Source organism: Lates calcarifer, linkage group LG10 (assembly GCF_001640805.2).
Source record: "Lates calcarifer isolate ASB-BC8 linkage group LG10, TLL_Latcal_v3, whole genome shotgun sequence".
NCBI classification, from domain to species: domain Eukaryota; kingdom Metazoa; phylum Chordata; class Actinopteri; family Centropomidae; genus Lates; species Lates calcarifer.
In genome coordinates, this window is record NC_066842.1 from 5,279,497 (window position 1) to 5,297,653 (window position 18,157).

The following is an 18,157-nucleotide window of genomic DNA, read 5'->3' on the forward strand; positions in this document are numbered from 1 at the left end:
GACAGGGGACTACAAAGCTGTGACTCAGTGTATGAAGCATGCACAGATGCTGGTTCAGTTACGGATCAACTAAACCGTAGAATGGCGTTTCATCATTAAGTGCCAGACATGCCAGGTCGAGCAACTGAGACTCCATCTACACCTGGCATTAAAATGTTTCTCATGTCCAGATTGTATCTAGATTTTAAACTGGCTGCATTTACATGTGGTCTCCAGTGTCCACTCTGAGATCTGATTGCTTTGTCCAGCTCACGTCACATCCTCCTCTCCTTTGGCTGCTAGCTGCTTAGCTGGACTGGTTTGGAACAATCACAAGCAATAACATATTTCAATCCATGTAGTTATTGTATGTGGACTGACAACACAACAGCATTTATTCTCATGTTCAGTGTGGTCACGATGTGTCCCTGACCACCTCCAGAGGGTGTTTGGCGAATCAGATTACAGGTGTTTACGCCTGAACTTTCATGTAAAAGACGAAGACGAAGACAAAGCTAACCTAAACTTTGCTCACTTAGTGCTCACTACACTGGAAGACTTTAACTAAAAAACAAACAAACAATACAAAACAAAAAAGTCCTGATTTCAAGGTTTTCTGATTTTACAGTACGTTTAAAACTTGGATCATCAATAATGCAGGCTGGTTGTTATGATAGGACAGTTGTCCGGGGAGCGTTTTCCCGGTGCCCCTTTCAGCACTGACTGAGCACTTAAAGATCGTGCCTGAGGAGTATTTCAGCACATGTACATTCCCTGTTGTCTGCTAGATGTTTAATTAATGATTTCAAGACATAAAGTGCCATGTCTCAAAGCTCACATTACCTGTTTCCAGGAATTCAGTGGTAACAAAAGTTTACTCCAGTTGCCTCAAACTAACAGAGCACCTTTGGAATGAGATGGAACTGGATGTCAGCCATCAACAGGGCATCAAAGAGCTGGTTAGTTAGTTTTATGTCACCTAAATATCATGAAGGTGAATGGAATTTTCTTAAACCCAACAGATTTCATAGAAATAGTCACTATAAAACTGGGGTGGAGGCAGAAATCTAGGCCTTGGTGAATAAATTCAAACCTATTTGCTAAGGCTATATACCTCAGAGAGGTAAGTAAGTCTTTCTGACAGAGACATAACAGATATCAGGGCATAAAATAGACAGACACAGATGTAAAAAGCCAAAACTTAAACTAATCTGTGAGCAATAAAAGCCTTAAAACTTCCAGCTGTTGTGAAGAAAGCAGGGAGTTCTGTTGCGGTTGATGAGGTTGGTCAGGATTTGTGGCCATCCCTCCATCCATTAGTCAACTCTGTGTCTGTTCTCTGCTGCGTAACGCAGTGCAGCATTCAACTGGCCTGAATTGTGTTTGGCCCGATGCCCTGCTGTAGAGGTGAGGGAGGTTGTGTGTGTTTGTGTGTGCAATTCTCCATCTCTCCTATCTCTGTATTCCTTCTTTCTTTATATTTCTCCCTCCCTGAACGCCCGTCCCTCTTGTTATGACAGCAGAGTGTTTTTATTGAGCAGACTGGAGGAACAGTGGTGCAATCATGGGAGCTGGAGCAAGTTCTGGTGGTTTCAAAAGCACAGAGAGAAAGAGATGTAGAAACTGACAAAGACATGGCTTAAAAAAAAACAAAAAAACAAGGAGACATGCACGCTGTGTTGTCACTCAGCATGCACTGTAAATGGGTTTTGCTTTTTGTGGTCCAGTGCATCTGGGACTATGTCGACCAGCATGACTCACAAAAATGACGTCAAGGAGCGAGCTGGGCTTTAAGATCGGAATAAGGGCGTTGAACTTGGAAAATCTGCATCAAAATGTCAACTTGGCTTTTCCAACGTATGAATAATTGACTGCTACTTTATCAGTGTGACCATTTAAAGTTCTGCAGTTCCTTTTGAGGAAGGAAGAACATGATTTAGAGAATCCCCTGGTACTTGCTTTTACATTTACTTAGCCGACATATTACCACAATAAACTCACTAACAGTAGGCAGAAGGAGCCTTCTACTTGTATCAGATGAAGGTAAACCTGACCACATGTTCTTATTTCTGTCCTGAGTCAGTATGATACCTCACGAGTGTTTGCCTAAGGCAGTGGCTGTCGTGTGTTTTCTCACTTTGATATACCATGCGCACATGGATGAGAAATCAAGCACTGATGGGTATGTTAAGTGTAAACACAGCACTGGAGACTCCTCATGCACACACACACACAGTCTCCTCCATCCAGCTGAGGGCTGTGGCTGGTGTGGTCCTATTAGCTTTGGCTGCTGTTCTCAAGGTAAACACACACTGCTGATAAGACCTACTGATTGGCTGGATGGGGAGGGTGGTGAAGCCCAGAGGAAGAAGAAGAGGAAAATCCCCCTGAAGGAAAGCTGAAATCACCTCTCAAAGTCAGGATGACAGACTAATAAAAAGCAGCAGAACACACTTTTCCCACAAAACAAGTTACAGTCAGCAGGAAAAGGTTAGTTGATTCCTCTAAACTCCTGTATGATGTTTTACATGGAGCTCCAGAACAAGTAAGTAAGTTTAAACTGCTAATTCCAAGGTCAAGGATGAACTATAAGCGAAAACCTGCAGTGTCATGATTACTGTTAAATTCTTTAACCTAATACAAGCTGGGAAAGTCTCTGTATCTTCTAAAGGTAACTGAGTGTGGGCTGATCTGAGGTCAGCAGTTTAAGACAAAATACAATGCAACAGACAAGGTGTGGAGAGCTTTTTCTCCTAATGACGTCAAAGCGAGGGTAGAGGGGGCCCGTCGCACGAACTGCACAACTTTATTCAAACAAACACAAATCAGTAGAGATCTGGCGACCCTCGATTAGGAAGCTATACCAACCTGCCTCAGATGGCGGGGCCCCCAGGGCTCAACTCCACCTCAACTGTTGTCTTGTCAAATAAACTCATGAACGGCAGAGAGCCAAAGGTTCGGAGGACCCCAGTGATTAAAGGATAATAAACGTGAACTCTGCTGAAACAATACTGGGCACCGTCCTGTGGGGGTGAGCGTCTCAGCAGCACTTTGACACTTATTAGTTGAGCATAACACAGGAACAAACCTTCAAGTGAAAGGTTCAGTCAAAACAGAGATATCAATCAAGGAGCACCTGCTGTCACTAAAATAAAACTATTAATTATACCTTTAAAAGAACTGCAGTTAGCTGCTAGCTGTAGTTAGCAAAACAACATTTCTGCCTCAATTAAAGGTTGTTTTTCAGCAGGCACTTATCTTAACTTTGTCCTTGTATGACCGTCAGCTTCTGAAGCAGAAAATCTAGATAGAAAATTAAAGCCCCTGAGTGCTTAACTGTCAATTTTTCATTTACAGTAACGCAACCTGTTTGTTAGTACAAGTTGCATCCTGCTCTGTGTGTGTGTGTGTAGGGCCTGAGGGCTAACTGTCAGAAACAGATAACAGAACCATTAGCGCGGGCCGATCGACAGCCTGTGATCTGCATCGGGAGTAAAGGGATGTTACTGCGCTCATTTACTGAAACACTGCTCTTTTTTCCCCCTTCTCCTCGTTTAGCCTTCAGCGATGGGCCCCGCCTGCTAAGTTGCCACGACCTATCAAGGTTCAGCAAGAGGGAGACGAGAGCTGACAGCCACTGTGACACAGTCTGACTGATTGAGACTCATTATCTCCCCCCAAAATGTCTCCCTCTCTTTTTCTATCCCTCTCACTTTTCCTCTTTTTGCTTGTTCTATGGATACGATGGGAAAAAAATAAAACATTCACACAGAATATTAAGTGGTTTGGCAGTTGGTATCTGAATAAATGAGCATAATGAATACATAATATAGCTGGTCAGGGATTAGTGGTTCAGTAATGGTCCTTTTTGAGTGGGAGGGAGAGAGAGGGGGGTGGTGGTTATGATGCAGGAGCTGACGTCTGTCTGATCAGCACAGCTCTGATTGTGAGAGAAATACTGATGAAATTGAGTGAAAAAAGAGCGAAGCCATTCAGAGGCATACGAGGTAAACAAAAACATAAACAAACCAAAGCCAGTTAGAAAAAAAAGTGTTGCCTTTGTTAGTAGCGCTCAGCTGTCAGAAAACATCTTTGACTCCTGCACTCTAACCCAGACTGTCAGCCTGGTCATTCAGCACTTTCCCCTGACCTTTTACTTTAATGGATGTGTGTGCTAACTTAACCTAGCTACATAATTACAGTTGCTTGCACTGTAATGTCAGGGGGGGATGTGGCTATGCAGCACAAAGAACTCATACAAGGGAATGTTCAACTTGCAAAGACTGGTTGCTAGCACAAGTTAAAGGTCTGACAATGTTGGTCTGGTAAAAGAATAAAGGGTTATGTGCCTCTACATAGTGAATGGAGCTTACAGCCAACACAAACTTTAAGGCTCAACTACTGTCTTTAGTCTTTATTAGAACCATGTTTAGCACAGTGAGCAAAGCTAAGCATAGGAAGGGCAAGGGGAAAACGCTTATAGCAGCAACATAAGGACCAGGATGTGTGAAAAACATCTCAGAAAACATGGGCAGCATCACGGCAGCAGCTCCTCTCTCTGAGTGTGTTATTGTGCTACATCCACAGCTTTCCACTGAGGAGGAAGTCATTCGTCATCAGTGTGGTGTATGAAGGAAAACTACAAAAGTCCTCTGTTTGAAAAGGAAGCTGGGAGTGCCCATTCTTTACTCCATCAGTGAAATCAATCAAAGATGTGAGGGCATTTCTGAGGAATGTGTAACAGCCACAATAATGTGACGCCAGTGAACTGACATCATTACGTACCAAGAAACAGTGCAGCAGATCACGTATGAATGTTTACGTGTTGTTAACGTCGTCATACTGGGAGCACAACACATAATGCTAAGATGTGTTATCAGCAGCTGCACAATAATCATTGTCTGTGAGGAAAGGAAAGAACGGAAAAGAGAGAGGAGGAGAGTAGAAAAGGAAAGGAAAGGAGAGTAAAAAGGAAAGGAAAGGAGAAGAAGAAGAAGAATAGAAGAGGAGAGAAGAGAGGAGAGGAAAGATGATACAGTAACACCACTCCTCCTACCTGTTCTAATTTAAAGATGTGTTGGTTGAAGTAGTGCTGGAGTCGTTCGTTGGCGAAGTTGATGCAGAACTGCTCGAAGCTGTTGTTCTCATAATCCTCAAAGCCGAAGATGTCCAGGACTCCTATGGACAGGATCTGATGGGAAAAACACACACAGCTCATTTTCTGTCCTTATTTTATGCATTTATGGGATCAATTATCAGAAGAATTATGGGGGAAAAAGATGAAAAAATATCCCCTGGCAACACTGTAAACATCAGTAAAAATGTATGATCTTTATTTTTATTGTGTTTCTTTTTATATCCTGTTCTTTACAGCTTCAGTGACCCAGTCGCCCTCTGGGTGTCAGTAAGATTCATGTCATCATATATCATTAATATGCACCATCTGACAGAGACAAAGAAGGCCTTTAATTATGAAAATGGACTGTAAAAGCTGTATCCAATTTAATTTAATTTTATTCAGCAGTGTTTTATTTCTCTCTGAAGGGCAATTTTTCATCCTGGCGTAAAAACATACAGTACATGAACACGGTGCATGTATAAACTGTTATCTGCACATAAGAACAATGACCTTGACAGAAAGTGCAACCTCATCGACCCTCTGACAAACACACACACACACACACACACACACACACACACACACACACACAGATGACGTCAGTGCCAACACACACACACACATACACTGCAGCGGGACAGCAGACGACCACAGGGGGTAAACTGAGCTGAGGGGGAACTTGATGCCATCTGCCCAAATGTTCCTGGCATGCACACATACACACACACGCACACACACACAGCAGAATGATCTGTTTTCTAATCCTTTAGATGCCCCCACTGGGTATGACTTGCCAGCTGCCACTCCAACACACACACATTTGTATACACACAGACACACGCAGTGGTATTCCATATCACACCACTCCTCGCCTTTGGGAGTAAAAGAAGCCAGGAAACAGGGAATCAAGTCTTGACTGACAGACAGACAGACGTGGTTGACAGACAGACAGCAGGACGGGGGGCATGAGTGAGACAAATGAAAATGAGGAAAGACAGAAAAGACAGAAAGAACAAAGGGAAGACATGAACAGGACAAAGGGAGGGTGAAAGTAAAATGACTGTGTTTGGATCAGGAGGTAAATATTTCTCCTGACAGTCTGACTTGTCATAACAGGAAAAGAAAAGCACAGGTGTTATGAATAACATTAATGATGACTCTGTGACATTTATGCGTATCAGTTAGCCAGCTTACATAGAAGCAGGGCGTGACACTAGTAAAATTAAATTCCCCGCAGCTAGTGTCAATACGATTGATTACACCTGTAGTTTCACAATTTTATTTATGCATTTAATGAGTTTAATGGAAACTGAATCTAACTTGGACAGAAACTGCTATCCACTCTTTGAGATTTATATTAAAACTTTAGAGTATTCATATTTCATGTGTATGTTGTCCAAGATGTTTTGGGAGTCATTTCAAATCTGGATTAAAAAAGTGAAAAGGTTGGACAACTGTATCATTATTTTGTCTGAATATTACAGCTATAGATGTCAAGTTTAATGTCAGACCTTTGTTAACATTTCTTTGGAATTAATGCATTGAGGTGTAGAAAATCTAAAGGAGCCGCAAATATTTATCAAAAACTTCTTTTTAGAATGACTAGACCTCAGCCTACTTCTGTTGTATGAGTGTGTTGTTTTTTATTACTTTAATTTCATTTTTGGACATTCAGTATAAGTATGTTGTTACCTTCTGATGAAGATGCCATGCAAAAAAAAAAGAAAAAAGGATGCAGCATGATACTTGTACTGTTAAAGATGGACTGTTGAGGAGGTACAATGCATTAAGACAAAGCACAACATATCATCTATGAGCTCAGCTTAAGGAATATTTTCTCTCCCATTGGGGACGCAGTTGAGCCGGCTGGTTTGTGTAAGGAAATGACCTGAAAATGACTTTAACACTGGGGTTAAAGGTGTTATCTTAATTTGATAAGCTAATACTGAAACAGAAACCCTTCAACACACATTTTAAACATCATCATGCTTGGATGTTGTTTTAATCTGTGTTGTTTCATTTAATAATAGGTACATTTTTTCTTTTGTTATATTGTCTGTGCCCATTGTTTAGGTTGAACTCTTATATACCTCTTTTGAATATTATTATGATGCTTTATACAAAGCATATGGTAATGGGTTCATAAAGTCTGGAGAGGAAAATCTTTTTGGTTTTTGCATCTACTCCTACAGTGGCTAATGTAGGTGTGTGAGCACATGTGATGTCTTTAATTGTGTGCGCATGTTTTCATTCCCACCTTTGAACTGTCCTCCAGATCCTTGTTGTTCAGCAGGGCATGGTTGGTCCTGAACACAATCCAGTCAAACAGCGCACTGTACAGCGACTTGGCCATGGAGTCCCTCACCGTGCCCGCCTATGCACACAAATACAAACACACACACAGAGCATGTCAGTTTACTCCTAATCATTAACACACGGATTTCTTAATCAGAAACAGGAGCTGATATTGTTCAGGCCCACTCTGAATGTGTTTTATCCCTCACAGCCTCAGTGAGGTAACCCCCTCTGCTACTCGACCATTTTTATTTCTCAGTGGTGACAGTGCTGCTGTGGTGGTCCACAAATGTTCAAAAGCTGAAGGGGGAACACTTATGCAACCAGTAAAACACTTCAATACTCCTCTTCTTCTTCAGCAGCACAAAGTGATTCTGCAGCATGGCTACTGTTACTGTTTTAACAACTACTGTAGGTAGCATATGACAGAAACCTGCCGACTTCACTACATCGAATCCAAACACCTGCCAACTGCAGTAGCTTAGGCCTGGGCAAGAAGACAAACACAACATTAATGTTCCCTCTTGCTTCTCTGGAACTGGATCAGTGTCATATTAAATGTGTGAAGTGGGCAGAGAAGAGGTCTAATGAACTAGTGCACAGGCAGCAGCTGAGTCATCTGACGGGACTGACTGAGGGGGAAGAAAAATTCTAGAAACCACACATGGAAAAGCAGAGATGGACAGGCCAGAAATGTCTTGGTGAGCAATCAATCAGTGGACTGTGTTTTAAATCACAAGAGAGACAGTCAGAGACAGTGATTTGCATCTAAAAATCCAGTTTCATGGTGGTGCTTTAATAATAGTGAAATCATCAATCAGTTGATTGGCAGAGAATTTATTACCAACAATCTTTATGGTTATTTATTACCAAAAATGCCAAATAGTTGCTGTTTTAGATGATTGTGAATTTAATGTCTGTGGGTTTTGGACTGCTGGGAGCCAAAACAAGCAATTTGAAAGCTATGGGAAACTGAGATGGATGCTTTTTTTTACTATTTTCTTACACTGTATTGACTATTTAGTTCAACTGAAAAAGAAACAAAAACAGATTAACTGGTAATAAAATGATGGCTAGTTAGTCAGATGGTTATTGTGAAATCTTTGAGGAGTGGTTAGACATTATGGGAAACAGCTTATTTGCTAATAAGAAGCTAGAACCAGAAGATGATTAGCATAGCTTAGCACAAAGACTGGAGGAAGGTGAAAACAGTTAGCTTTGTCTAATAAAAAATCTGCCAACATGATATAACATGTTAATAATGAAAGAAACAAACAAATAAAAATGACAATTTGTGAGCTTTTGTAAGCTCTGGTCAGAGCCAGGCTAGCAGTTTCCTCCTGTTTCCAGTCTTGATGCTGAGCTAAGCTAACGTCCAGCTGGTTTAACATTCATATTTAGCATAACAACAGTGTTATCAGTTGTGTTTATTATCATGGCTGTCTCAAATGTCAGGATGCAAAAAACACTAGGTTTACTGTAGCAGCAGGCTGTTGAAGCGAGCCAACAACCAGCTAGCATAAATCTCTCTCACAGAAGATTCAGTAGCACAACAATACCTATTAGCTCATATAAGCTGCCGTCAATACTAAGAGGGTGCTAGTGAATGTGCTACTGTAATTTAGAGATGGGAAATTCCAGGGATATAACAACAGCCACTTTGTATTTAGAGCCTGTGTTAAAGCTCCCACACTGCTCACAACTCTGAGTTACTGCTCTTATGTTTGGTAGTCTTGCTGTGTGCGGTGCTGTAATACTTGAGGTGTTTTCAGTCAGGAGCCAGAGCCTTAAGTGCCTCCAGACCTGCAGATCACTATTTGGACAACTTTTTTATGGATCACTTTTCGATCCATAAAAAACAACACTGCCAAGACGAGCCATTATTACGTCTCAACAAAGCCAAAGAGCAACTATGCTCTCTCCTTAGACATGATGAAAGGCATGCTAAGCTAACATAAGCAGACTTAAATGGAGACTTGGAGACAAGAGCACGTTCTTTGGCAGCTAGAAGTGTTATGTTTGAATTGGGGAGTGGAACAAGACAAAAGAAATCTGCTTCAACTAGGTCAAACAGTTTGATGCCAGGAACCCCAAAATAGTTGTGCACTGAAACAGAGACCCCCATTTGAAAAGGCTCTGTTCAGTGTAATCCAATCAGAGTAGATTTAATTTACCGGATAATGAAAATGAATAGGAAATGAGAATGGTGAAACTTGACGCTATTTGTGTCAGCCTCCGCTGAGTGAAACAACACAAAATCACACTGTTCTTCATAAATACTAAGGACCCAATAAAACCTATAAAACAAGAGCTCTAAGATTTCACTACTTTACCAAACACTTGCCTGCTTAGTGAAGATCTAATTTTTTAAAATATCAAATACAGACTGTAGCTAATGGTAACAACAGCATGTCTTGTTTTGCTCACATCAAGCTGATTGTCAGGGAAGAGCCTATAAATTTCCTTATGTTGTATCCCAGTCTTCTTTCTAAAGACCAACTGGGATTGAAGTGTAGCGCTGTGCTGCACAACTCCAGGAATTCAATGATGCACAAAATTAACTTCTCCTCCACTTTTCTCAACGGGGAAATTGGCAGCATTATTTTATCTGCCTCCTATCAATGCTGAAATGGGAGATACAAACAGTATAGCCAATCCAGTTCTCCTGATTTGTTTAGCAATTCAAAAAGGTAAGATCAAGAATGGGGGCATCATTGTTCTGCATAGATAGCTCGCAAATTTAATGGCAGAAAAACAAGGAGTGCAACTTTTTCTTGCTAATTATTCAATGTAATTCAGTATAATTGTGTGGTTTATCAGTGAAGTGTATCAGACACAAATGGCTATCTAACATGAAGGAAGCCAAAAGCTTTTGCATCTTGTAATTAAGACATTATCTGTGTTTGTGGTTGAAGAAAGATTAAAGTCAACATATCACCTATACCTTGCTCAAAAGGAAATGACACAAAGGAAGAAATTTACCACAGGAAGTTGGTCTGACGATTACTGAGACAATAAATAAAAGTAGGCACAGTAGCCTCACTTTACAAGAAAAAACAAAATGTCCTAAAATCAGTTATATAACAGTAAGAAATCTAAATATTCTCCCTCCATCAGAGGCCTTTGTGAACCTGATCAAACCCCACTGCGGATGTACTCTCTTTGAAGGACTGTTAGAAACACTGCCTGCTGAGGTCGCATGCAGCCAACTGCCATGATGAGGCAAAGCCATGCATTTTAAAAGCTGCTTCTTTGCTCCTGCATTATTGATTGTTTATGATATTTTTAGCAGGCAGGCCTGTGACGTCCCTCTTCCCACAAAGTTATGTAAGATCATTACGAATAATACAACATTTCAAAAAGAATCACGATTTAAATGCTTCAGCAGGAACTCCGGGGATTGGCAGATCTTATGTGAACATTTGACATGCTCACTGAGCATTCATTGTCTCTGTGTTTGCCATGTAATTCAATTATTCATCACAATGGGACCAGTTAGGAACTAGGAGGGAACATGGCTGGAAGCAAATGGGTTGAAAATGTTTTACTAGAGGGCCACCCAAGAAACTGACAAAATAATTAGCAGGACTTTATCAGAGACTTTTGTAAACTGTAACGGCCCAGGCTGTTAAACCAGGTCTTAGCTGGTATTTGTGATTACAAGGGTCTGCTGAGGGGAAGTTGTTGTTTTCTCTCTTTCCATCTCTTTCTTTCTCCTGAAAACCGCAGGAGGTGTGAAGCACCAGCATGAGCTCACGCTGCACGTGGCCTGCTAGCTTCCTCGCTGCAGGATGATTTGTGTGTGTGTTTCACCACAATATACCAATCTGCATGTGTTTTTAATTAGTGTTTATGTAGTTGTTATTTTTGTCTTATCAGTACATGTGTGTGTGTCTATATATTTTAACTGATGCATTTTACAATCCCCCAGCAATGGGAGAGTACCTCCACACTCTCCCTATGAGGTTTCAACCGCTTTGAGACAGTTTCTAATATGAAACAACACCTTTATTATGTATGAGTGTCTGACTGCTACTTCACCTTCCCTCTGTCTGTCTGTCACACAGGAAGAAGGAAGTGATTATTTCAGATTATCTGGAGCCACATCAAAAACGTCAGAGTCACATAGTGCACCTTATCATGACAGACACGAGCTAACACACATGTACATCTTAACAGACACTCATATTTTCTCACTTCTCCAGACCAGGCCTGAAATAAACTTTGCGTCTAAACTAAGTTAGACCACAAAGGTTAACAATACTTGCTCCAATAACGGCCGACTGAAGGTTGGAAATCCCCCACAACTTAATAGTAAATGTTATCAACGAGAACCTGATGACAGTTGTTTTAGAAGTGAGTTTGAACTTGAACTTTCGTTTGTATAGATCTGTAGCCTCGATACAAGTCTACATGTTGTTATCGTTTTCACCAGATTTAGTGAGAAACGAGGAGTTGATATTATTTTTTTCTCTACTCACTCTAAACACAGTGAAAAATCAGACGTTTAGCACTGAAAACAATATACAGCTAAAGGGTATTTTTTTTATAAATTTTCTTCCTTTCTTGTGAAAATATTATTTTCTTCTTTCTCTAAGCACTGGGACATGGACTTTTAACACAAAAAGAGCAAGTTCTCTTTCCCAAATATACAAACTATACTAAGACTACAGTTTAAATTTCAGAGTATGCTCCTTTTTAATTAATTTCTATGCCAAATGTGTGATTTGAGGCCTGTTTGGCCATGTAAACAGAAAATGGAGAAAGGGAAATTTCCCTGTCACAATATATTTATATTTATATACAGATATTTATAATATAAGCTTTCATGTTTTTTCTGCCTTTTCTGAGTTAAACACTGCTGAAACAAAATCCTCAAAACAGATGCAGTAAGGTGGGTGGGAACAAAAGGACAAAATTAAGGGAACTGTGAAAAGCATCAAAGGCCAGATTCAAAACTAAAATGTTACTAAAACATTTTGATGGTACCTTCAGCTTAACCATGAAAAACCCCTCCTTTAGTGTCATTGGTAAGGATTCAAAGACAGCAGCAAACTCCAGGTTCTGGCCTCCTTACCAAGCACAGTTTCCCGTTGTGAACAAGGAATTACTTTTACTCTCACGATTTCGTTGGAACCAAACTCATAACATATTCCACCTGACTCAACCAGAGTCCATCCAGTGAATTCAGGGGATCTGTCGAGTTGAAAAATTTATGAAATATCATTCTCTGCTTTGTAGCACACTGAGTTTCAGCAGGTCAGACGCTTCATCCAAATCTCCCCATCTCGACTGTGGGTGGATGGGTTTTTTTCAGCCTTTCTCATCCAAGTAGGAAGAAATCATTTCTGAGAAGAACCAGCGACATTTGCCAGGTTCTTTTTTCCACATTTCCTTTGTATAAAAACAGGCGTGTTATGGATTCCACAGGTGGCCTCAACTCGCTCCCATGGACCCTCGGTCAGATCAGGGCAGGGCTTCACTTTCGCTACTCTTGTGGTGTGTGTGTGTGTGTGTGTGTGTGTGTGTGGTGTACATCTATTATTGTGAGGACCAATTGGTGCATGTGATACATGGCACCTATGTTTTAACTGACTGGTTTGCCTTTAAGCATTTTGTCATACACAAATTATATTTATGTTTAACTTTTTAATACTAAATAGATGAAACCAAATTATGGCCTAAAATTATTTACCAAGTGCATGAATTCATTGATTTTTGTATCACATTTCTGTCATTACCTCCTAGCTAATTCCCAATACTATCATTAATCATTAAACATGACCTGGACCTGGATAAGCAGCAGAGAATGGGTGGATAAATGAATGGTTGGATGGATGAACTGATCAATAAATAACCTGTCTATTTAAGGTCCCCGTATGAATTTTGCAAAACATCCGAGCTCTGGACCAATGGTTCTTGAGATTTTCCAGCAGGGGGTTTCCTCTAATATTATTCCACATTTATTTTTATCTTTGCCTCCTCTGGTGAATGTCTGGTTCACTGTCTCCAGGTCGTTGTGTAATCCTTTACCTCTCGCTGCTTTCAAGATAAGGCCAGCTTTTGGGAAGGACAGGAGAGAACTTCTGTGGCAGGACAGAAGAAGAAGCTGCAGGACAGGGTTTATCTTAGCTGCAGCCCCCCCGTTCAGGATTAGGTTTCTGATCACGAGTGTAGAAAAAGTGAATTTATGTGTGTGACTGAAGGAGAAAAAGAAAGAAAGAGACACAGACAAACAGACAGACCCAGGATCTGGTTTCTGGCCTCTGTACTGTATATTCCAGTGGAGGTTGCACATTCCTGAGACAAGACCACATGACTGCAGGGATGGGGGTGTGGGAGAGCGGGAGCAACCATTGTTGGGCTAAACTAACCCATAGATCCGATGGGGTGGGGGTGGGGGGTGGGGCAGAGTGGAGTAACAGACTATCTATGTGTAGCATTTCCTTTCTCTGACAAAAGACCCTGCAGCCACAAGCAGAGAGCTGGACCAAATTCAATTCTGCACAGAGCCATCAAAGACTCTGAGGAGCGAGAGATAAACGAAACCCCCTGAATATTAATGACAGACACGATGATACACATCAGAGGAGTCTATCTAGGTCAAACCGAGGCATCCTGAAGGTAAGTTTCGCAGACTGTAAGTCCAGAGGGCTGCGTGGACAGGGTTAAGTCGCGCTGTTGCTTGACTCGACAGGAAACAGGAAGTTGCAGAGGAAGAGACCCCTATCAAAAGAGCCTTAGACAGAGGAGGTGGGGGCTGGGGGAGTGCCACAACAAACTCCCCAGACAAGCTCCAAAGCATGTACACACACAAACACAGAATCTCCCCCCGCAGCTGACGCACTTCATAACAAAACACTCGGCTCCACTATGCTTTCTGGAGACAGACTGGAATTTACTAAAGCCCCACCTCCAACACACACAGGCCCTTTTGACCATATTAGCAAAAAAATGCTAAAAATGTCCCTCGATGTTGAGCATCCTCTAAGTTCTGTGCGGTGGTAATAAGAGACCTGACAGGCTCACAGGGGGTTTACCAGCAATAGGTCATCAGATTTAGAAGATAAGATAGTCAGATAAAGTCTGTGTGTTTTGGGGATTCAGGTGAGTGGGTGTCACATTTTGTTACTACGTGTTGACGGTGTGGTTATGCTAAAAGGTCACCTCTGCAAGTTTGTAGGGCACGATGAGTCTCTCTCCAACAGTCACAGTTTTTCTGGTCGTCAGCGCTTCAAGCAGCATCTCCTCTTTCACCTGGAAAAAGAAAAAAAAAAAACAAGGTCAAGGTCAAGAAAGATCAGAGTGAGAAAGAACAGGATCTGGGTCACTGGACAAAGAGACACAGTGTTGTCACCAGCAGCTCTTACAGTGAATACATGAGGGAGTAAAACACATGATACATGATAAGCATCATACATTAAAACATCAGATGCTGAGTGAACACTCTTCTTTCTCTGAGATTTATTTTTTGTCATTGTGCCTTTATTTTGACAGTTTGATAGCTTAGTGTAGCATAATGCAACCACTTCTATCTTTCCTGCCTAATAAATGTTCATGTCTTTCAAACTCCATGCCCCCCCCCCCAGCTTGTCAAAACTGTAGTCTCCATTTGTAGTCTCCAAGCCCATGTTGAGACCACCCTAGTTACACCATCAGATGTTATTGTGTCAGACTTGACAAAGCTCGTCCAGACCCAAAGAACACATTATACAACTGTTCCTAGTATAAACCCTTAAAATAAGTGTAAAATCAGAGGAGTTCCCCTCTACGCTCTTTGCTTCCACAGGGCCTCAGTTCAAACTCCTGTAACAGTAAACGTCCACCCTGCTGAAGTGTCATAAAGCAAGACACTGAAAATCTATCACACAATCATTTTCTGCTGCGGACTCATTTTGACAGTATATTAGAGAAAAATCATATTTGACTAAAAGTGATCTTTGGATTTAAACTCTGATCTCTTTTAAATGAACACTCCACCAATTGATGTCTGTGGCTCTGAAGTGAGCTCTCCAAGTAGTTTTTCAAAATAAAACTACTTAAGCCATCATTGTCAAAATATTGAATATGAGGTGGCATCTGCATTGGGTGATATGATGATAAATAACATTAAATAACACCTATAAGGAGTTACTTAAGCATTTATTTAAGCATTTCTAAATCAGAGGTAAGTAGCTATTCCTTTAATACTGATTTAGGCAATTGTGAGCAACTTTGCAAATCAGAGAGGCAGACTGCTTCATGTTGGCAACACTGGATTAACAGGGTTTTTGCATCAACATGATGAAGCACAGTCATCAGGTATTTAATTCACCGGATTAGTGAAAAACAGACTTTCCCGTTTGTTATTTTATTTATAAGCAGTTTCTCAGTTTATATTAATTTACTACATCATGATATACATTAAAATTACATCGTGACAGAACATGTAATCCATATCATCCATCCCTAACTGACCCGTCATTCTGCTAAGCTGAAGCTCATAATATCCCTTCTGCTTCTAACTAATTTAGCTGGCCAAGATTAGCAGCTCTGAGGACACACAGAGCACATACACACCACTCGCTCTCCTCTACACAAACAGTATGATGCTATGTGGCCTTGCATGCGAGTTCGCACTCACTCTAAACTGGGCCCCAGACAAACCATTGATGACAGGGCCACACTGGGAGAAGCAGATGTCACCGCACACATCTCCTCCATCTACAGGGATTATGGGAGTGGGCCGAACAGCTGCTGCAGAGACCACGTGTTTGTGTGTGCGTGTGTGTGTACATACATGTGAGAGCATGTCTTTGTGTGATTGCCTATGTCTTCATGTATAAAAGGCAAGGGTGTTAATGTCATAGTAATACCATTATGGATCTATTTTTGTCAGTTGCCGACTTTGTCAAGGCTTTGACACAAACAGACAGGGGAGGACATGGGGGAGGGCTGCATATATATGTGTGTGTAGTGTGTGGGTTGGTGGGGTGATGTGGGGGCTGGCATAATCAGACTTCATTTCACACTGCCTGGTAATCCCTCCACTAAGAGCAAAGCCTATTCTGCAGCCTGGTGATTGGTCTTTAGCCGGTACATTTTCATGTATTAGTCGCTTGGTAACAGGCTTGCTGCGCTGTCTATGATCACAGCTCTAATACCATAATACACACAAGTTTTTAAGCACTGGTTTAGGGTCAGTGACTCTGTTCATAAATTAACTAGTTTTTTTTTTTTTTTTTGTCCTGCCACAGGGAGACCTCAAGTCTGATTCTGTGTTAGCAAATCTTTTTTTTTTCTTTATTTGTACAGGCAAAACCACATCAGAACTGTCTGATCTTTTATCACAGATTCTTCTTCTTAATGCACCGCTCACATCTTAGCACCATCTTTCCTGTCTAAACCTAAAACCATATGACCAGTGAAAGGGTTTTTGCTTGATGTAATCATCCATCCTGTTCATACTGACCATTTTAAGATCCTTCATCCTGATTCTCCTGATGTAGGTAATGGGAGACAAAATCTAGGCTCTACACTCCTTGTTCTTTCCTTGTTCAATTTTTCCAACATTTCCTGATCATTTCCTGGTTACTGATAAGGAAAATAAACCAAAAAACTGACAGGACTTGATCAGAATGCATTGGCTTGTGTCAAATTTGGACTGAATTGGCCTCAGGATCAAAAACCGTATTTAATGGTGGTGTTTTCAACATTAAAATGCCATCAACAAATTCAGGCTTCAATTGGATTTGGGCTCACAGAAAGCTACTCTCTCCAGACTGGTATCCCGTTTGCACAGGAATGTTTCTGGTTAGGTCAAATCACTCAACTCCAGAGCTCAGAGGATCCAGTCTGTCAGCCGTCCATCAGCCCCTACAAGCTCCACTTCCTCTTCCAGTTCCACCTCCACAGGAAACAGGAGGTCCTGGCCAGTTTCGTTCCTATTCATGCATCAATCCGCACTCGTGCTGATCAGTTCTCCTTGAGAGGTACTTCACATTAGTGGTAGTGAGAGCAGCGGTTCACATCTCATCCTGCTTATAATGTTGAACCATTTTACATATCAAAGTGAAGCACAGACTGATTCTAGCGTTGGTTATTCAGACAAATTAAGACCTCACTCGAGCCAGTGTGTGCACTTTGGCTGAGCTTTCCCTTTAGGCGGTTCCAGCCTTGCATGACTCACACACACAACTGCATTTAACAAACCTCACCAACCTATTTTAGCCATTTAACAATCTCGCTTATGTGAGGGGCCTTAAAATAAAGTCATACATCATCAATAAAACATGAGTGCTAAGTACGTCTGCATCTGTAATCCTACCATCAAGCAGATTAAACTTTAAAAGCTCATTTATCAACAGCCATCAAAATTGTGAAAAAAATGCTCTACTTAATGCACAGATATTACAAATACCATTTAATTTACTTGGTAAAATATGCTATTTTAACAATGACCTCACACGTTTTCCAGAAATCTGCCCCACCATCAAATTACACATTTTCCCATTAGTTGACCTCTTTATCTTCCCAGAAAAACATGTCTCACCAGGAATGTTGCCAAATTAAAGCGGTAATATTCCCTCAAAATGCTGTTTAATTGTGACTCTTTCTCTGTCTGACTTCATGGTGCCGTGTTTTGGTTTCCTTTTCTTTCATCTTCTTCACTTTAAGAATGTTTTATACGTCCCTGGGGACAAATAGCCTCTGCCTCTGCACCAACTAACAGATATCCAAATAAACTTGAACTTAAAACACTAACCCCCCTGAGCATGTGGCCAG

At 41.1% G+C, this 18,157-nt stretch overlaps 1 protein-coding gene across 14 annotated transcripts in view; it reads right to left on the minus strand.

Annotated features, from left to right (window-relative positions):
* Nucleotides 1-18,157, minus strand: part of LOC108883012 (unconventional myosin-IXAa) — a 130,744-nt gene that overhangs the window by 31,501 nt on the left and 81,086 nt on the right. For all 14 annotated transcript variants that reach the window (XM_051073176.1, XM_018675850.2, XM_018675851.2 and 11 more), the window contains 3 exons: nt 14,561-14,650; nt 7,356-7,472; nt 5,036-5,170 (listed from right to left, as the gene is read on the minus strand). In XM_051073176.1, coding sequence (XP_050929133.1) covers nt 5,036-5,170; nt 7,356-7,472; nt 14,561-14,650 — 342 coding nt within the window. The remainder of the gene's footprint in view (nt 1-5,035; nt 5,171-7,355; nt 7,473-14,560; nt 14,651-18,157) is intronic.